The sequence below is a fragment of the Tachyglossus aculeatus genome, chromosome 4 (genome assembly GCF_015852505.1).
Source record: "Tachyglossus aculeatus isolate mTacAcu1 chromosome 4, mTacAcu1.pri, whole genome shotgun sequence".
Classification (NCBI taxonomy): domain Eukaryota; kingdom Metazoa; phylum Chordata; class Mammalia; order Monotremata; family Tachyglossidae; genus Tachyglossus; species Tachyglossus aculeatus.
The window spans coordinates 54,608,190-54,630,117 of NC_052069.1; the positions used below are offsets into that span (position 1 = coordinate 54,608,190).

Here is a 21,928-nt window from a genome sequence, read left to right on the forward strand (position 1 = left end):
GGAAGTGTTGGTGCAATCTAGATTGATCAGTGCTTCAGAGACACAATACAGTCATTAAGATGACAAATTATAGCATTGGATAAAGAAATCTGTGAAATTCAATGTCTGTGAAAATATTTCTATTAAAATAAAACTCTGTTTTTATTGCAGCTTTGTCCAGAATGGTTCAACATTTGTAAAACACCTGTCATTGGGTTCAGTTCAAATGTGTGGGATAGGAAAGTTCCCATCTCTGCCTTTTCTTTCTCCAGCACTTGGTGATGTTCCCTATAGACTGAATGAAATTACACAGGAAAAGGAACAGTGCTGTGTTTCTCTAGCTGCTGGTAAGAACTGATGCTTCAAATGTAGATATATAACCTAAATACAATTGATTGATAACCTGTTCTGTAAGAGAATACAGCTCAAGGTTAGATGAATGTTTTGCTATTCAACGTAAGTTATTGGATAATATTTAGTAAAATATTACCTTTTTTTTAATCAGGATGAATGAGTATGCTTTTAATTTTTTGTAGATCATACTTTTCTTCAGCCTGTTCCCAAATCCTTCTACTTCACCCTTTTGTCCGATTCTCCCGCCCCCCCACCCCGCCCCCCCGCCACACACACCCACATCTTTGAACTGGTTGCCCTTTTTCTACTTTTCCACTTCTTCTGATACCAGTTCAGAAAAAGGAAATTGAACCATTAAGTTAAATATTCACTCTCACTTAAGTTCCCTTGAAGCATCTAGAGAAAGTTGTCAACCCCACCAACTAGCAAGTGAGGATAGAATTTGGGTAGAATAACTGACTCAAATGCACAAAAGGAATCCATTAAGGTACGTGTTAGAAATTGCAAATATGTGCCCACAAATATACCAAAATTAGGAAAGATTTCAGTAGGAATTTTGTGTTGAAGTCCCGATTCCACCGTTGCCTTCCTATAGTCGCTTTCGTTTGGGGCCCACTTGGGCCGGAAGAGAATGTGTAATTACAGCGGAGGTAAAATGGAATTGGCAACAATCTTTTTTTAAATTGCAACCTTGCATTGTCAAATTTTTGTTGTTACTTTGACGTACAGTGTTGTTTGAAAGTATTAAATTGTGCTCCTGTCTTGCCCAGATAAGCACATATTCCTGTAATCCTGGCAACAGATTGACAGGAAAGGAAGCAGAAATTTAGGTTGCTGATTATCTGTAACCTACACATAGTCCTACTTCCCCTTCCCTAAAGAAACTCCTTTCAGCAAAAGAGCGTGAAAACTGGAAAGAATGACCTGCGAATTTTAGAAGCAGGTCTCCTGGGGAAGGAATTACTCAGCTGAACATATATCATCTTAAAACGCCTCTGGTCTCCTACTCAGCTTCTCTACTCATTTGTTGTTGTTGTTGTTATTTTCGTCTCTGGCCGCTCTGTGAATTCCTGCTCTTGTTCTCAAATTTTTCTCAGCTGTTTTCCAACCTTTGGGTATTTTTCTCGCTGGAGCAGTTTGTATGTGGCATACCACTTGTTGCCTTGTTACCATAGTGCTGCCCTTTTGTCAGTTCAGGAAAGAGAACAGCTAGTACTATCAAAAGTAAAAGTGTTCAATTAGGCTTTGTTTAGCTCATTTTTAGGTACTATTGGAAAGAAGTGTTTGGTACATTTAGCACCACTTTAGCATTTCACGTGGAAGAAATCTTGGGATGTTCAGGAGACTTGTTTAGACAGCCTTCATCTGTTGCTTCTGGGTAGAATTAGAATTTATCAGCAAAAATGGCTGCCTATGAAGTGCAAAACGGCAAGGAACAGCACACATTCAGTGAAATACTTTATCCTAAAGGAAAAAATGAAGATTGCACAAATATTTTTTAAGGATATTTGCACTTACATTTGAAAAGTTATAAAAGGGAGAAATTGAAATCTCTAAGAAAGATTGTCTAAATAATCTATAAACTACAGTTGTTAAATATATATCTTTATTGATATGCTAAGTGTGTCTCACAACAAGAAATTCATAGATTAATTGGTGTTTCAAGTTAAATGGAGTGTTGGACACTGCTAATATGTTTTTCAGCTGTAGTTGAGTGACATCCATTATTTTAGATTCAGACTATGTTCCTGAAACTAAATGGGACTCCTTTATTCCTACAAATAATTGTGTATTTAACATAGTTTTCACTTTGAATCTTAGTTTTAATGTAGTGTCTCGATCAGATATATTTCAAGTTCACTTTTTGGGCAGAGCACTGTACTAAGCAATTGAGAGACTGCTAGGTACTCAGTAGACACAATTCCTGCCTTCAAGAAGTTTGTCATGATAGGTCATAAAAATCCAAATGCCATCATTAATATTAAATAGCAAGAGTGCTATAGCCTGCTTATTGCTTTCACTTTACAGGTATGTAAGGGGGTTGGGAACAGTGTTGTACTAAAGGAGGTGACAGATGTTTTATGGTTTTCCATTAGGGTTACCTCATTTTTCATCTGGAATTTTTCGCTGTTGGGGAAGAGATACCTTCATATCACTTAGAGGTTTACTGCTAATTACTGGTCGCTTTTTAGAGGCAAGGTAAGAGGTTTTTTTCAACATTATCAGGTTGAAAGCTTGTCCTAATATCACCATCACATTTCTCAATTTTCTCATCTTTATTCACGTTTCTGGACAACTTTTGAGAGTTATTTATGAGCGTATGTTATAATATTTCGGGCATAATAAAATATTGTTTTCTGATCATTTTCAGTGATCATTGATGTTCTTTAATCAAATTGAAAATTGTCATTATATTTACTAACTTGCCAATTTTTATAGTTTCAAAAGGTAATTGTTAGATCAACTCCAGCTAGATTGAAAATTTAAGAAATGTAAGCAAGCATGCCATTTCCCGTCTTTCCACTGTGAGACAATGCCGACTAGTAGGTGAAGCAGTAGAGAAAGAACTGAGCCCGCTTCTCATTTCTGTTTCCAAGCCTACCCAACAAGCGGTGTGTTCCGACAGCTACCTTGATTTTGGTTCACTTAGCTTTAAATTAAGGCAAAGTACCATATACGTACTTCACTCGGATGTATAGTCATTAATGAGGACATCATTTTCACCAAATGACAGTTATTCTCTTAAAGACAACATTCATCCTGTGTTCTTCATAAGAAATATAAATAGCAATTATCATGTACAGCTGTTGGGCATATTTAGAGTGTATAGCCAAAAAGCGTTTGACGCATGGCTGTATTCATGAATTACTTGATTTGAACTCCAGCAAGTGACAATTGCCACATAATGCTTGGAAAATTACTTTCCCCTTATATGCTTGTGTAGCGTTGGGGGAAGTGGGGAGGTTTGTGTGTGTGTGTGTGTGTGTACATACGTACATATATATACACACACCATATGTGTATGTCAATTGCCACATAATGTTTGTGTAGTGTTGGGGGAAGGGGGAAGGTTTGTGTGTGTGTGTGTGTGTGTATATACGTACATATATATATACACACACACACCATATATGTATAGTGTGTATGTGTATATATACCATATGTATATACAATATTGTATATACCATATATATATATATATGTATATATATATATATATATATACATACAATATATGTACATGTATATATGTGGGAAAGCCACTCATGAACAACTGTGAAATTAAAATATATGTGTCAAGCACTGCCCTGAGCTCAGGGGTGAGTGCCATGTAATCCTATCAGATACAGTTCCAGTTGGATTGTAGAATTGTTTTTTTGTTCTCTGATAATTATTTCAAAAATGAAGTAAATTCCTTAGTAATTATCTAGAAACACAATTTGATATATTGCTAAAACCGAAAGGAGACAGGAGTTGAGGGTAGAGATACATTGTGGATTTATTTGTGTTTACTTTTTTAAACTGTATTAAATTATCCATTTTAAATGAACCATTTAATTCTTTGGTTTCAGGAACATAATTCTAGCCTTTGCTAGTACCCTGAGACATGGTCTTATTCCCAATCTTCTTGGCCAGGGGACGTATGCCAGATTCAATTGTCGAGATGCAGTGTGGTGGTGGCTTCAGTGTATTCAGGATTATTGTAAAATTGTTCCAAAGGGCACGGACATTCTCAAGTGTCCCGTATCCAGAATGTATCCATCAGATGACTCCTCTGCTCTACCAGCCGGCACATTGGTAAAGAAGATTTCTAATAGTCCCAAATGGAATGCTGTTGAAATGAAGCTGAAGCTTTGGTGGATGGGATGATTGTGACGAGGAAAAAACCTGTCTTCCACCAATTATCAGATACTGAGGGAGTGTGTGTGAGAATAACTTAACTGGGAAATTACTGCTGCTTTGCACTTTTGTCCAGAAAATTTTGACTCACAAAAAAAATTGTGTTTTTAAATGCAGTGCCAGTAAAGAAAAAAACCCTCCCTATGGGAAAATGGCATTTAAGGTTTGACCTTATTTAAAGTCCACTGAAAGCATTGGCACAATTTAGAGTACATTTGTGTTATCAGTAGTGATTATAGTAGTCTGCACCTATTTTGTGCAGACCACAGTACTAAGTGCTTGGGAGAATACAGTGGAAGTAGTAGACATGATTCTTGCCCTCAAGGAGCTTACACTCCAACAGGAGAGGCAGACACTAAAGGATATTGTAGACAGGAAGAAGTAATAGACCATGTAAGATATGTACATAAATGCTGTGGGGCATTGTGTGTATTTAAATGCTTAGGTGGCATAAAAGTTAGGGGATATAAAGTGGGGTCCTAAGAAATAAGTTGGGGAATGTCTCCTGAAACAGATGTGATTTCAGAAAGACTTAGAAATAGGTTACTTATTTTCCAGCCATACCACTTGTTTTGTTATTCTTGGGTACTCAAGAAAAAGTTTCCCAACAATATAGAGAAACCTCACACCTTCATAAATCTCCAAGCTTCAGCTTTATTTGTCCTTTCTTTGCCACTTTCCTCCTTTCTTATCCTGTCTTACTCTCCCTTTCAGACTCCTTCTTTCTTGCTCCCTCCTCTCTTTCATCTTCCACGTTTCCTCCCTTTCTTCCCTTGTCCTCTCCTATCGTTCATTCTTTCCCTCAGTCTCTGTCCTTTTTTTCTTATGGACTGTATGCTTATAGTGGGCAGGGAATGTGTCTACCAACTCTTTTATGTTGTACTCTCCCAAGTTCTTAGTGCTCTGCACATAGGCAGCCTCAATAGGTATGATTAATTGATTGGTTGATTGATCTTTCTCCCTTATTCCTGTTCTCCAACATTCCACAGAGTTCCTTCTCTCTAGCAACTTGGAAAGGAAAGCCATGATTGCATTTCATCCCATCACAGGATAGACTCAGGATCTGCTATAGTGAAGGAACTTTCAAGGGGTGCCTTCGGGCAGCAGTGGGATGATGACTCAGTCAGTGGTATTTACTGTGCTCTGTGTACAGGAAACTTGGGGGAGTACAACAAAGTAGACACATCCTTGCCCTCAAGGAGCTTACCATCTAGTGGGCCGCTGCTGCGTGTCTTGGTGTTCTGCCCTCAGAAAGTCAGAGGTGACAGGTATTCATCACCTGTGCTCCTAGGCCATTCCAGCTTCCAGCCTCAGTTTATCCAGTCTCTGCCCCCATCCCCTCCTCCATACCTAATTTGATTGGCACGGGGGTGAGGGACACCTTCTGTATTCCTGGCTTGGGCTGTCAACCTAGCAGTTGTGGTTGTGGGGATGGTATCCCACCCTCACTTCCGAGTTCTGCCTGCTGGCTCAGGTGGTCACGAGATAGCTTTTGACCTTGAAATGGCTGGTACCCTAGGGTCACCTTGGGACATACCACCCCTCGGCCCTTGCCATCCATGCCCATCTGACCCCACCCCTTCCTGCGTCCCCTCCGGGTCGCATGGTGGTGAGATTGCACTGGAAGCCAGGCCTTCCGGCACTGTCCCTCCCCTGACCGCATGGGCCGATAATCTCCCTGGCTTGCCATGGGAACCAGAAAAGCAGATCCATGGGTTGGGGCAGAGGACGTTGGCTCTCCCATGGCCAGGGGCAACAGAAGGCAGCGCCCCGCCCTTAAGGCGTGCGAGTAGGAGGTGTGGAGGTATGGAAGGTGGTCGGTGGCCCATCATGGTTTTTGAGGCACTGCACTGAAGTAAGGGGCCAGGGATGGTTGAAGTGTCCGCTGCACACAGATAGACCGGTACAGCAGTAGGACAGATAATAACCCCCTCTCCCACTAGCACAACCGTCTTAAGATAGCACACAGAGGCAAGAGCCAGGGGCAACTGTAGCATTTGTCGCACCTGTGACGGGAAGCAGCGTGGCTCAATGGAAAGAGCACAGGCTTGGGAGTCAGAGGTCATGGGTTTGAATCCCAGCTCCGCCACTCGTCAGCTGTGTGACCTTGGACAAGTCACTTAACTTCTCTGAGCCTCAGTGACCTCATCTGTGAAATGGGGATTAAGACTGTGAGCCCCACGTGGGACAACCTGATCGCCTTGTAACCTCCCCAGCACCTAGAACAGTGCTTCACACATAGTAAGCGCTTAACAAATACCATCATTATTATTATCAGAGGCAGATATTAAAACAAATAATAGGTAATATAAAAATGTATACATAATTGCCGGGGAGGTAGGAGGTCCTAAGTATTTAGGGAGCTTGGATTCAAGTGCATAGGTGATGAAGTAGGGAGGGAAAATAGGATTGGGAAGATGAGAGATTAGTCAGAGAAGGTTTCCTGGAGGAGATGTAACTTTAGTAGGCCTTTGAAGGTCAGAAGAGCAGTGTTTTGCCCAATATGAAGGGGGAGGAAGTTCTTAGGCAGGAGGGAAGATATTAGCATGGGGCATCTAGCAAGAAAGACACAGAGCGAGGGGCAGTGAGTAGTGGTGTTAGAGCAGTGAAGTGTGCAGACTTGGTTTTCTTGGGTGAGGAGCATGGCTACATAGGGGGAGGAGAGCCGATTAAATGCCTTAAAACCGATGGTGAGGCACTTCTACATCCTATGGAAGTGGATGGGAAGCCATTGGAGGTTTTTGAGGAGTGGATGATGTGTGTAGAATGATGTCTTAGAGGAATGATCTAGACAGCGAGGTGAAGTGGGCAGGACAAAGCTGGAGGCAGGGGGGCCAGTGAGGAGGCTAATGCAGCAGTCGGGACAGAGTACAAGAAGTGTTTGGACCAGCATGGTGGATGGAGAGGCGGGGGCAGATCCTGTAGGTATTGTGAAGATAGAACCAACAGGATTGGGTGCCTGACTGATGTTTGGGTTGAAGTTGAGAAGAGTCAAGGATGATACCAAGATTGTGGGACGAGGTGAATGGTGGTGGTGATGATGCCAGTATGCCGCACATCACACCTGTGACTTCACCTCTTCCGGTGGAGAATAGAGACTCAGTACTTCCAAGTTCGTATGGGGATTGCCTCTTGATCAGCTTATAATAAGTATTCTTTAAAAAGTACAGCTTTTAGAAACTACATATGCTCACCACTTACTCCGTCTCAAACAGGATCAACCGTTGTATGAAGTAATACAGGAAGCTATGCAGCGTCATGTGCAAGGCATCCAGTTTCGAGAAAAGAATGCTGGTCCACAGATTGACCGAAATATGAAGGATGAAGGTACATGGCTTAAATTAAGAGCAGTGTGGCTTAGTGGAAAGAGCATGGGCTGGGAGTCAGAGGACATAGGTTCATTTCTGGCTCTGCCACTTATCTGCTGTGTGGTCTTGGATAAGTCATTTAACCTCTGTCCTAGTTCCCTTATCTTCAAAATGGGGTTGATCAAGACCTAGTCTTCCTCCTATTTAGATTGTGAGCCCCATGTGGGACCTGATTATCTTGGATCTAGCCCATTTCTTAGCAAGTATTAAGAACTTAACAAGTACCACAATTAAATTAGTCATAGATTTATGGGCTAGTGAAACTAGTGACATGTTTATACAGTAGTCAGTATTCTCTGAGTGGTGGATGAAATGGTGTTTTCATGAGTAACATCCTGCAGAGGTTTTTTTTGTTCATTTAGAGTGATAGACTCCACGTGAGACACACCAATATGGGATCTATCCTCTAATGTAAATAATGTACTGGTGAGGAATCCATCTTTTCAGCTATATTTACATACATGGGTACTAACTTAATGTTAGTGGTGTCACACGTACCTATGTCCACACCTATGTACTATCCATGCATGAGTCTTAGAGTCTTACAGGCTTATGAAATCAGTTTTTTAAATGTAGAACAAAATTTGGGGCATTAATAAGCTTAGTGGTACTTTGAATTTGTAATTAATAGGGAGAATGAAGTGACTCGGCCAGAGACATAGAGTGTTGGTGGCAAATTTTGAGATAAGCCTGCTTCCCATGTCCTATGCCCACATTCATTCATTAAGTGGTATTTGAGTGCTTACTGTGTGCAAAGCACAAGACAGTCCTCATATATTCAAATAGTTAAGCTTACAAACTGCCCAGAACTTCTCTTTACAGTTTTTACTATTTTACAGTAAACTAAAAAGAGTTTTAGCTTTTCCTGGAAATTTTCCTAGTTTACTGGTGCCATAAAGAAAATAATTTATTTTCAGGATTCATGAGCAGTTTCTGTTTGTGACTTTTTGGGAAATAATAAATGAGTTTTGCTGTTTTTTGTTTGCTGGTTTTTGTTTTGCACTTGTAGGTTTTAATGTCACTGCAGGAGTTGATGATGAAAGTGGGTTTGTTTTTGGAGGCAATCGCTTCAACTGTGGGACATGGATGGATAAAATGGGAGAGAGTGACAGAGGTCGCAACAGAGGAATCCCTGCTACACCAAGGTATAAATAAAGTGTTTTGTAGTACTTGTATGAGTATCCTTATAGGTCACTTTTTAAATGATTAACAGCGTATCCATTCTGGTACTTCATATTTTTGAAAACTCTGTAATTGCTAGTTATGTATTCTCTTCAATACATGTCATTGGGTGTCCCCCCCACACCAAAAATTGTTAATATTTGAAAATTTTCCAAAACTTAATCAGTAAGATAAATTTCTAGTCTCTCATAACACTTACCGTATTGTCAAATATTGCTCTTGAAAAATTCAGAGCTCCAGTCTTACTTTCTGAATAGCCCAGTTATCCTTTCTGACTAAAAATAAGCAATTCTCCACGAATTCAAAAGACGTTTCACATCCTTCTTTCTACCACCCTATTGCACCTCTGTTTCTTTAATAGAACCCTTTTCTCTAGTCCCTGCATTCTTCGATCTAGAATTGTTCAGTTTGCACAGCCCTTAAATCAATCAGATGGTTAAATTTATTGGGCACTTACTGAGTGCAGAGGTCGGTTCTAAGTGTTTAGGAGTTGTTTAGGAGTGCATGTATTCCTGCCCTCAAGGATTTTACAAATCTAATGAATTGAATCATTTGCTTATTCTCAATTCACATAAATAACCAAATTAAAATTGCCATTGGTTTCACAAGAATAAGGATAACTGAACACTTAAGTTCTTACTCTGTGCCAGGCACTTAACACTGGGATAGACACAGTACAATCAGATCAGACACGGTCGTTATCCCCGGGGAGAGAGAACAATTATTTACCGCCTCCCTCCACCCCCATTTTACAGGTGAGTAAACTAAGACAAAGATAAATTAAGATTATTTGCCCAAGGTCACACAGCAGGCCAGTGGTGTAGCCGAGATTTGAACCCAGATCTCCTAATTCCCAGTCATGTGCTCTTCCCATTAGGCCATGTTGCTTCTGAAATGCTTCACTAACTGGTTTGCAGATTCCAAATCCACTATATATTTTTTGCCATTAAAAGGTGTTATATAATGGCAGAAAATGGGAAGTTATGCCCTGTACAGAAATGTCCTACTCTTGTTCTTCAGATTGTCACAGTTCATATGACTCTTGAACAATGTGGGAAATATAGGCTGACTTTAGAAAATTAACTTTTCACTTTCAGGTAGGGAAGTGGGAATAATAGGCAAAGGATGGGACAGTGACAAAGTGTTCGCCAAAAATACCATACTTAGGAATTTATAAATCTGAATGTAAAGTACCTGAGGTTTATTCCACGTTAAGTGAGTGAATTCCTATTAAAACCAAGTACTCTCCAGTTTCTAAGTGATCTCTACATAAGATTATATGTATCAAATCTCTTATCACCTTATCAAAACTTTTAATTTGAATATAGAGATGGGTCTGCTGTGGAAATTGTTGGCCTGAGTAAATCAACTGTTCGCTGGTTGGTAGAGTTATCGAAAAAAAATGTGTTCCCTTATCACGGAGTCACAGTAAAAAGAAATGGTAAGGTATTTATAGCACGTAATCATATATCGTATATGATCATTATGGAAAGGTGTTTGCGTGATCTAATGTCCGTGTGCTGTTCAACATTCAGATAGGTAGATTAAAATGCGGCTCCCCATTTTAATTGAAGGAATATTCTTTAGTGTTTCAATGACTAACCAGTATCTGGGTGAAATTAATTTGATTTTTCAGGTACTGAAGTTTCTAGAAACTAGCTGCTGTAATATTTTATAATTATAGAGCACCTTTGAGCTGAGATGTGGAAAGGATCTTACAATCCTATCACTAAAGCTCAACCTCTGAGTATCATTTAGGTAGTCATTAATCTCTTGATTAATGACTTTGTTTGCTTGACCTACCCAAGCTCACGTAGCAGGTTGCATGCTCACGTAGCAGGTACAAGTCTGTGGCATTCTAGATCTCTGTTCTAAAGTTCGTTTTTGTAATCATTATAGCTTTCCCCTATACTGGGGAAATCTTATAAAAATTATTTTGCTGGTTCAAATAAGCAGTGAAGCATTCAATTTTTATGCAATAACTCATGTTTCATTATGAACCGTGGAAGTGGTGATATGCTATGTGGCCTTTAATGGCCTGAAAAAAGGAACATACATCCCAAAATTAAAGAAATTACTTTCATTTTTAGGTTATAGTAGGGTGTTTGCTGTGGTGTAAATGTTAAATCCTACTTTGCATTTTACTGTATTTCAGGAAAAGATGTATTGATCACATACGATGAATGGAACAGGAAAATCCAAGACCACTTTGAAAAGCTATTCTATGTTTCAGAGGATCCATCAGATCCTAATGAAAAGCATCCTAATTTGGTTCATAAGCGTGGCATATACAAAGATAGCTACGGAGCTTCAAGTCCTTGGTGTGACTACCAGCTCAGGCCAAATTTTACCATAGCAATGGTTATGGTAAGTGCGTCGAAAGTTTCAGAGACTATTCCTCGTTAACACGTTAGAGTATCCCTCTGAGTTTGGAGTGCTTGTTTCAAGTATGGAATGACTTATTTTTTCTGTACTACTTTTAGATTTAAAAGGACACAGGTTTCCTTATTGTGAGGTTAAATAGATCAGAGTGCTGTTTCTCTGGCTTAAGCATGTAATTTATCATTGAAAAATCGAAATTTGTTTTGATTCAGTCGTATTTATGGAGCACTTACTGTGTGCAGAGCACTGTACTAAGCACTTGGGAAGGACAAATCGGCAACATATAGAGACGGTCTCTACCCAACAATGGGCTCACAGTCTAGACGGGGGAGACAGACAACAAAACAAGTAGAAAGGTGTCAGCACCATCAGAATAAATAGAATTTTAGCTATATACACATCATTAATAAAATATAGTAAATATGTACAAATAAAATAGAGTAATAAATATGTACAAATATATACAAGTGCTGTGGGGAGGGCAAAGGGGTAGGGCGGGGAGGCAATGAGGAGGGGAGGAGGAGGAGCAGGAGAGGAAAAGATGGGGGGCTCAGTCTGGGAAGGCCTCCTGGAGGAGGTGAGTTCTCAGTAGAGCTTCAAAGGGAGGAAGAGAGCTAGTTTGGTGGATATGCAGAGGGAGGGCATTCCAGGCCAGAGGTAGGATGTGGGCCGGGGGTTGACGATGGGACAGGCGAGAACGAGGCACAGTGAGGAGGTTAGCGGCAGCAGAGGGTGCAGGCTGGGATGGAGAAGGAGAGAAGGGAGGTAAGGTAGGAGGGGGTGAGGCGATGGAGAGCGTTGAAGCCGAGAGTGAGGAGTTTTTGCTTGATTCGAAGGTTGACAGGCAACCACTGGAGATTTTTGAGGAGGGGAGTGACATGCCCAGAGCTTTTCTGTACTAAATAATCCAGGCAGCAGAGTGAAGTATAGACCGAAGCAGGGAGAGACGGGAGGATGGGAGATCAGAGAGGAGGCTGATGCAGTAATCCAGTTGAGATAAGATGAGAGATTGAACCAGCAAGGTAGCGATTTCAATTTGTTCCTGTTCTGAGGAACAAGGTAATAGTCATGCGAGGAGTTTAAAGTGCATTTACCTGATGGATTTCGATTGCAGTTGTCCCGAGGGAGGAATGTCTGTTGTTCATTCATTCATTCAATCGTATTTATTGAGCGCTTACTGTGTGCGGAGCACTGTACTAAGCGCTTGGGAAGTACAAGTTGGCAACATATGGAGACGGTCCCTACCCAACAGTGGGTGAGCAGTCTAGAAGACTGTCAACACTCCTCATGCTACCTGAGGTTTCTCTAGCTGCCGATGAGATAATCGTTTTGTAACTCTTTTCAGACAGCACCACAAATCAGAAGTTGGCCTTAGGGCCCCTACCTTGTAACTCCCACCCCCACAGAGAGCCTGCTGTGGCCTGCAGCTCTCCTTAAGAATCCTCCACCAGTTCAGGCCACAAGCACCGAGAAGGGTAGGACAGTTGAAGGGCTTCTACAGAGCTTCTAATGTGTCCATTCTTAACCTCCCCCCTCAGTATTTTGTCAGGTTAATCAAAATCTCTGGGAGACGATGGGCTCTCCAAACCTGTAAGGGTACTCTTAGAGAAGCAGCGCGGCTCAGTGGAAAGAGCACGGGCTTTGGAGTCAGAGGTCGTGGGTTTGAATCCCAACTCTGCCACATGTCTGCTGTGTGACATTGGGCAAGTCACTTAATAATAATAATAATAATTATGAGCCCTGCTCATGAGCCCTGCTGAGAGCTCACCTCCTCCAGGAGGCCTTCCCAGACTGAGCCCCTTCCTTCCTCTCCCCCTCGTCCCCCTCTCCATCCCCCCATCTTACCTCCTTCCCTTCCCCACAGCACCTGTATATATGTTTGTACATATTTATTACTCTATTTATTTATTTTATTTGTACATATCTATTCTATTTATTTTATTTTGTTAGTATGTTTGGTTTTGTTCTCTGTCTCCCCCTTTTAGACTGTGAGCCCACTGTTGGGTAGGGACTGTCTCTATATGTTGCCAATTTGTACTTCCCAAGCACTTAGTCCAGTGCTCTGCACATAGTAAGCGCTCAATAAATATGATTGATGATGATGATGATGATGGTATTTGTTAAGCGCTTACTATGTGCAGAGCACTGTTCTGAGTGCTGGACTTCTCTGAGCCTCAGTTACCTCATCTGTAAAATGGGGAGTAAGACTGTGAGCCCCACATGGGACAACCTGATCACCTTGTATCCCCCCAGCACTTATGTCAGTGCTTTGCATATAGTAAGCACTTAACAAATATCATTATTATTATTATTATTATTACTCAGATGAGGAGAAGCTGGGTTCTGGGAACTGCGCCAGCAGCCTCAGTTATACACCGTCAAACCTATCTTTTATTCCGCAGGGTGGGTGGCCAGTTGAGTTTTTGTTGAAAGTGCACAATTGCTCTCTACCCATTAGTAGTTCCTTTCTAAGCAAAGCATGTTTCATTTTGGTTTCTTGACTGAGAAAAAACTTGCTGTGATGTTTTCTTCTTTAAATGTGGTAGGCTCCTGAACTCTTTACCCCTCAGAAGGCATGGAAAGCTTTGGAAATAGCAGAGAAGAAATTGCTTGGTCCCCTGGGCATGAAAACTCTGGATCCAGAGTAAGTTAACTAGAAGCTACCTATACCTAGATTTCCTTAGGTATTGTTGGGCTTTGATTGAAATATTAAAAACTTCAATACATTTCATTAGGGGATGTTTGGGTTTTTCTGAAATAATAATAATTATGATGGCATTTATTAAGCGCTTACTATGTTCTAAGCACTGGGAAGGTAACAAGATGATCAGGGGGCTCACAGTCTTAATCCCCATTTTACAGTTGAGGTAACTGAGGCCCAGAGAAGTTAAGTGACTTGCCCGTGGTCACACAGCTGACAATTGGAGGAGCCGGAATTTGAACCTATGGCCTCTGACTCCAAAGCCCGGGCTCTTTCCACTGAGCCATGCTGCTTCTCCAAGCAGCTTAGTACAGTGCTCGGCACACAGTAAGTGCTCAATAAATGATTGAATGAATGAATAAATAGAAACCATCAATCGTAAGAATCCTAAATTAATATCAAACGCTCACCTAAATAATGACCCTTAAATATCATCATCAATCGTATTTATTGAGCTCTTACTCTGTGCAGAGCACTGTACTAAGTGCTTGGGAAGTACAAATTGGCAACATATAGAGACAGTCCCTACACAACAGTGGGCTCACAGTCTAAAAGAATATATATATGTTAGGACCAACCAATTCAACTTCATTAGGTTCTTTGGAAAAGGATATGTGACTATATGATTTTGAGTCTTTGAAAAGTTATGTTTTTCATTATAGCTGTGGATTTGGGAATATTTGGGGCTATCTCCATCTTGTAATACTACATAGTAGGCCAGATTCTGCCAAATTAACTGTGATGTTAAGCGATTTTTCATTTAGGTTCCTAGGACACCATTACCCTGGATTACCATTAATTACTTGATCATATTGGAATTAATGGATCCAAAAATGCCTAATTTATATCTTGAAGTATTTTACTCACCTGGTATGAAACGAGCTGCTTTACTTTCTCCCCATTCTACTTTCAGCCCCCATCTCAACAATTTGTAGCCCCACACTCCACCTTGACTTTTAGCAACTCCTTTTTCCCCATTTTATCACCCAAGAAAATCGCTTCGAATGCATTGTATATGATTTCACATCATCTGAAGTCATCGAGCTGGCGGTCCCCACAAGGCGAACTACCCCGGCCCTCGATTTGCACCCTTTATTCATCCCTCCCTCAGTCCCACAGCATTTATATACATAACTATACTTATATTAATGTCTATCCCCCCCACCCCCCAGACTGTAAGCTTGTTGTGGGCAGGGAATGTGTCTACCAACTCTTCTGAACTGTACTCTGTCAAGCGCTTAGTACAGTGCTCTGCACACAGTAGGCTCTCAGTAAATATCATTGATCTGAATTTGACTTAAATTTTTTCCATCATTTTATAGTGATATGGTGTACTGTGGAGTATATGACAATGCCTTAGACAATGACAACTACAACCTTGCTAAAGGTTTTAATTACCACCAAGGACCTGTAAGAATTTCATTTTTGTTTTCTGGGAATTTGGGGGATTAAAATGTATTTTACTAAAAATAACTTCACATGCTTAATTTCTTGTTTTTTAAGGAATGGTTGTGGCCTGTTGGATATTTTCTTCGTGCAAAGTTGTATTTTTCCAAGTTAATGGGTCAGGAAAGTTACACAAAGACTATGTTTTTGATTAAAAATGTTCTTTCCCGTCATTACGTCCATCTTGAGAGGTAAGTTGTTGGTGTGAGTATTTGCATTTTCACTTTCCAAAGAACAGTGCACTGTACCTCCAGTTCAGCATTTTAAAAGACCAGGATTAAATCCCTTCTGCCAACGTGTCATGGTGATTCCTCTATTCATCCAGCTCCCTAAGTGCTTTCTTGGTGTGGCGGGGGGATTAATACAGTGAAGAGCACACTCTTACATTACTAGAACAGGGTCAGATGTGTAATTCTTAAACTCTGCTGGAAAACCTAATAGTAGTAGTAATAGTATTTATTAAGCACTTACTATGTGCAGAGTGCTGTCCTAAGCACTAGAAGAGAATATACAGGTGGGAATCAGACACAGTCCCGAACCCTTGGGGGGCTCCCAATCTAGTGGAGAAGTGAAGGTGTAAGAGAGCCAAAAAGAGAGAATGAGAATCCATGATGCAGAATAGTGGGTTGGGGAAAAAAGCCCTTGAAGCAAAAATATCCGGAAAAGTTAGGAACTGGGAACCATTCAGGAACTGGACTTTGAGCCTGGGATGAGCCACTTGGGTTAAAAATCACTGACCTCAGCCCTAGAGACAATTCAGAAATGAAAATTGGCTAATAGTATTTATTTTCCGTGCTTACTGTGTACAGACCACTGTAGTAAGCACTGGGAGAGAGTACATTTGTAGCACTTAGACATGGCCCCTGTCCCTCAGAGGTCTCACGTTCTGAGAGTATAAGTGGGGATAAGGGACTGGAGACAAACAAACCAAGAAGAATGTAACATTAAAACACAGCACAAATACTGAAAACAGAAACAAAATCATTAGGGTGCTGTGACTAGAGGAAGAGGATTTGAGGCTCCTCGGGGACTAGAGTTCGGGGGACACCCATAGCCACAGCAGTCACTAAGTAGCCATCAGTCTTTCTGGAAGTTTTCTGGAAGCCTCATTCTGTGAGTGTTTTTCCTTCTGGGTGGTGGAAAGCAGGATAGGATGGAGTCTTCACGTTGGTGCGAAGGATTAATGGTATTTGTTAAGCGCTTACTATTTGCCCAGCACTGTATTAAACATCATTGCCAGTTTCCGAGGAGACAGCGTGGCTGGCTGGCTGGTAGGGGAGATGCCACAAGCATGCGGCAGCAGCTTTTATCCCTAGCCTGGCACACCCAAAGCCTACTGGGAGCAGGGGTTCTCAGGGGCAGGAATCAATCAATCGTATTTATTGAGCGCTTACTGTGTGCAGAGCACTGTGCTAAGCGCTTGGGAAGCACAAGTTGGCAACATATAGAGACAGTCCCTACCCAACAGTGGGCTCACAGTCTAAAAGGAAGGAAGGCGGCAGTGACCATGGATACTTTTCTCGACCGTGATGGAGGGATAATAATAATAATGATGATGGCATTTTTTAAGCACTTACTATGTGCAAAGCACTGTTCTAAGCACTGGATGTGATAGCACGCATCGGCAGCTTTTCCATCCAGCCTGCCGTGTGGGGAGCATGCCCGGAGCAAGGGTCCTCAGAGACGGAAGGGAAGACCTCTGAAGCCTCTCCCAGTGCTTAGTACAGTGCTCTGTTCACAGTAAATGTTTAATCAAATACGATTACTATTAAAGCCAATGATTAGGAGTTGCTCTTTGATGTGGAGAGGAATGTGTAATCACTAGAGGTTTATGAGGAGTGGGGATATGTGCACGGAATTATGACTGAGAAAAACCATCCAGGCAGCCATGACTGAAAAGGGGAGAGACTGGAGACAGGGAGTTCCCATAAGGGGGATGGTGCAAGTGGGCAAGTTGAGAGTGACAAATCATATATCTCAGTAACTCGATCTGACTCTCTTGCCAGATCTCTGTCCAGCCCACCCGTCAGAATTGATCAGAAACACCTAAACCAAACACAGAAATTTCTGATAACCAAGTTCCATTCTTAGGTTTAAACAGAAGAGAATAGAGCATAAACTGTTTTTTGTTAAATGCATTCCGTTATTCAGATCTAAATCGATCCTGTTTTGAATCTTAGATGTAATAATAATAATAGTGGTATTTGAGCGCTTACTGTGTGCCAAATCATGTTCTAAGTGCTGGGGTAGACACAGTTCCTGGCCCACATAATAATGGTGGTATTTCCTGGCCCACTGTTCTAAGCGCTGGGGGGATACAAGATGATCAGGTTGTCCTACATGGGGCTCACAGTCTTAATCCCCATTTTATAGATGAGGGAACACAGGCGCAGAGAAGATAAGTGAGTTGCCCAAAGTCACATAGCTGACAAGCGGCGGAGCTGGGATTAGAACCCATGACCTCCGAGTCCCAAGCCCGTGCTCTTGCCTGTAGGCCATCCTGCTTCTCCTGTACCTATCTTTGCATTTGAAACATTCAGGCCCCATAATACATGCGTATCAGTTATCAGTTGAGAAGCAGTGTGGGCTAGTGGAAAGAGCCGGAGGGCCTGTGTTCTAATACCGTGTAGGTCACCTGTCTTTCTCTGTGACTTTGAGCAAATCAGTTAATTTCTCTGTGCCTCACTTACCCCGTCTGTAAAATGTGGATTAAGACTGTGAGCCCTCTATGAGACAGGGACTGTGTCCAACCGGATTATCTTGTATCTACTCCAGCACTTAGTGCAGTGCCTGGCAGATGGTAAGCACTTAGCAAATACCGTGAAAACTGATGATTGAGTTGCACATATTTTTAAAATAGGTTCTTTATTTTCTCACATGCTTCTGAAATTGGCGGGGGTTAATTGTATTTTTTATGGTTTTCCTACAATAAGGTGGATTTTACTGTAATAAAAAGAGGGACAATGTCTCTGTAATTCACCAAAATTGATAAATGGCCCTTTTTTGTACAATTTCATATTAAGTATGTTTCATTCCTTTTTCAGATCCCCATGGAAAGGGCTTCCAGAACTGACGAATGAAAATGGACAATACTGTCCTTTCAGCTGTGAAACACAGGCGTGGTCAATTGCCGTTATTCTTGAAACTCTTTATGATTTATGATAGTTGATTTTCATCTGCTGTATAGCGTTTGTGCTCAGTTATGTTATGAAGCTATAAATTAACAGGGTGATCATACTGTAATGGATGCTACTGTTTTGCAGTTTCAGATCTACAGAGTTTTAAAAAGCGACACAATACTAGCAATTCTTTTAGACAACTTATCCAAGTTAGCTTTGCCGATGAACGGAAATAGCCATTTGCATTAGAAGAAATAAACTTCTGTATCAATGCAGTAAATCGTTGTAAATTTAGCAAGTGCTCTTCAGTCCAATCAATCGTTGATATTTAGTGGGCACCTGTTGTGTGCAGAGCACCGAACTAAGCCAATAGGACAGTGCAGCAGAAACAGAAGACATGGTATCTGCCCTCGGGATTTACAACCTCCAAGGGGGAGACAGAAATTCCAGGTTTGAAGAGAGAAAAACCACGGGATCTATATTCCCATTGGTGCTCTTGGAGAATTCTGCTTAAACTAAAGGGTACCTTGGACTGTAAGCTCTTTGTGGGCAGGGAATATTCTGTTATATTATGTTGAACTCTCCCAAGCGCTTAGTACAGTGCTCTGCAAACAGTAAGCGCTCAATAAACACGATTGATTATGAAAAGATCCTAAAAGGTAAGCGACCTGAAATTTTTATCATCTTTTCATAGTAGACATTTTCTTCAATAGCAGTGTGTTCCATAGGCTTTGAGCTAATGATCAGTCGGTTGGTCTGCAGTAGATCAGCTTTCACGGTACAACCAGTGTTTTTAACTTTCCTTTTACTTTTCCACTTGAAATGTTTGTGTATTTTGCACTTTTTGCAGGTAATGTAGTACTTCAGTACTTCACTGTATTAATTTTAATATTTATACTATTCTCATGTTTTGCAAAGAATTTCCCAGAAAATTGAAAATACTCAGTTCTGCTTCTAATGAGCTTGCCATCCTCTAAAGAGGTTTATAATGGTTTGGGATTTCTTGCTTCAGCAATAATGAAGTTAGAGTCTTTGTCACTTGTGTAATGTACTCATGAAGAATCAATATTTGTAATCAAGGGAGGTAGAAAGGGAAGGCTCAGAAGCTTGTAAAACATTTAATTATATTCTAGTTGTCTTAGATAACATGTTGGGCACCAAAAGTGTTTGATATTGAAAAGTCTGAATATAATATTTTTCATTATAGGTAAATTCATTCACTAATGATAGAGGAATCCTTGAACTATACCAAATCTGAAGTCAGCAAAATATCTATATATCACAGCTGCTTGGGTTATACCTTTTAAAGTTGGTTCATTTTAGTATTCAACTTTAATTTTACTGGTCTGTGATGTGAGAATTCTCAGTTTATGAAGATAGGAATTATACATGGGAAATACATACTCAAATATATTGGGGTAACTGAAAAAATGATTTCTGAATTAGTTTATCAACTATACTAAGTATAAGCTATTAATATTTAAAACTATTATATTGATAGAATATCATGAGTATGTTTTCCTGCAAACTATGCTTTTTATTTCAGAAGCATTGGAAGCATTATAAAGTAGAAGTTTCTTTTCAGTAAAACACAAATGAGCACTTGAGTTTGAAGAACTAAGATTTTTCACAATTCATTTAAACATCGTTAAATCAAGTCATATTGTAAAAACATGGGAGGGGAACATTATTTGAACCTTTCCTGTTCTATTTTGATTCAATTTTTAGAGTTTTGCTGTGGCTTAGTGGAAAGAGCACGAGCTTGGGACTCAGAGGATGTGGGTTCTAATCCCGCTCCACCACATGTCTGTGTGACTTTGGGCAAGCCACTTAACTTCTCTGTGCCTAAGTTATCTCATCTTTAAAATGGGGATTAAGACTGTGAGCCCCACCTGGGACAACCTGATTACTTTCTGTCTACCCCAGTGCTTAGAACAGTGCTTGGCACATAGTAAGCGCTTAACAAATACCATAATTATATTATTTGTATTCTTCATACATTGATTCACAGTTAACTTGAATATTGAAACGCTGTTCTTGTAGGTAAAATTTGTTCCTACTACTCTATGTAGGAATACATGAGTTACATATAGAAGTTTTCCAGAAATATCTTAGTGTTTTGAGAGTTTTATTGAAACTTCTTAACTAATTCCAAAAATAACCACAATACCATCTGCTTTTGGAGACCACCTGCAGTTCCAGAAAGATGAGGTCCTTTTTGATAGGTGGTCCTGAAATATAGGGAGTTTCATTATTGGGACATATTTTGCTTTTCTATTTTCAATTTACTTTCTTTAACGTAGCCTTTTATTTTTCATCTGACTCACATTTTCTGCGTTCTGAAGCAGTTTTACTCCAAGCAAGCCTACTCATTACATGTGAGCCCACTGTTGGGTAGGGACTGTCTCTATATGTTGCCAACTTGTACTTCCCAAGCGCTTAGTACAGTGCTCTGCACACAGTAAGCGCTCAATAAATACGATTGATGATGATGATGTGCCAAAGGACCTCAAGCCAGAGCATTCTGGCTGGCCCTCCCTCATTTGGCTGCAGGTCTGCTACTAACGCACACTTTGGGATTCAGACAGCCACAGTTTCAGCTCGTTGTTAGGCTAGGAACGTGTTTCCCAACTCTGATGCACTGGACTCTCCCAACTCTGGTGTATTGGACTCTCCCAGCTCTTAGTACAGTGTTCTGCACACAGTAAAGCCCTCAATAAATACCACTGATTGATCACAGGAAACCTTGAGTCAAAACCCAGGACTGGATCTCCTTCAATAGTAGGAAAGCAGAAATGGCTGAGAGAACTGTACTACTGCAGGAGAGCAAGAGCTTAGGGTTCTTCTGGGGAACCTCTTATTTCAATCAGTCAATTAATCAGTCATTCGATCGCTGGTATTTATTGAGCGCTTACTGTGTGTCAAGCGTTGCACTAAGCACTTGGGAAAGTACAGTACGTTAGAGTTGGTAAACATAATCCCTACCTCCAAGGAATTTCCCGTCTGGTAGAGGCTTTTGAGTAAGTTCTTTAAATTATATTCTCTAAATCAATCAATCAATCATATTTATTGAGCACTTACTGTGTGCAGAGCACTGTACCAAGCACTTGGGAAGTACAAGTTGGCAACAAATAGAGACAGTCCCTACCCAACAGTGGGCTCACAGTCTAGAAGGGGGAGACAGAGAACAAAACCAAACATATTAACAAAATAAAATAGAATAGATATGTACAAGTAAAATAAATAAATAAATAATTGACCTATATACCCTCCTAACCATCTATGTTCTGTTCTCAGAAGTGGGGAAATTGGCTAAAAAGCAAGCTCCCTCTTTAAACTCTGCAAATGACTGCTCTCATTTGGTTGCTTTAAGAAGGATTTAGAAAGCAGTTTTGGGAGTATCTTCAAATGACCTAAAGGAGCTCTACCATCTAAGAACTGTGAGTCATTACTGACGATGAGTCCCAGAAGTCTTATGAATCAATTTGTAGTTGGGG

At 40.7% G+C, this 21,928-nt stretch overlaps 1 protein-coding gene across 2 annotated transcripts in view; it reads left to right on the top strand.

Moving 5' to 3' along the window:
* Positions 1-19,813, top strand: part of AGL (amylo-alpha-1, 6-glucosidase, 4-alpha-glucanotransferase) — a 72,436-nt gene extending 52,623 nt beyond the window's left edge. For both annotated transcript variants that reach the window (XM_038744731.1, XM_038744732.1), the window contains exons 24-34: positions 151-326; positions 2,430-2,532; positions 3,906-4,131; positions 7,449-7,560; positions 8,611-8,746; positions 10,112-10,224; positions 10,939-11,150; positions 13,712-13,809; positions 15,189-15,276; positions 15,370-15,503; positions 18,357-19,813. In XM_038744731.1, coding sequence (XP_038600659.1) covers positions 151-326; positions 2,430-2,532; positions 3,906-4,131; positions 7,449-7,560; positions 8,611-8,746; positions 10,112-10,224; positions 10,939-11,150; positions 13,712-13,809; positions 15,189-15,276; positions 15,370-15,503; positions 18,357-18,474 — 1,516 coding nt within the window. In that variant the 3' untranslated portion in view covers positions 18,475-19,813. The remainder of the gene's footprint in view (positions 1-150; positions 327-2,429; positions 2,533-3,905; positions 4,132-7,448; positions 7,561-8,610; positions 8,747-10,111; positions 10,225-10,938; positions 11,151-13,711; positions 13,810-15,188; positions 15,277-15,369; positions 15,504-18,356) is intronic.
* The last annotated feature ends 2,115 nt before the right edge of the window (positions 19,814-21,928 follow it).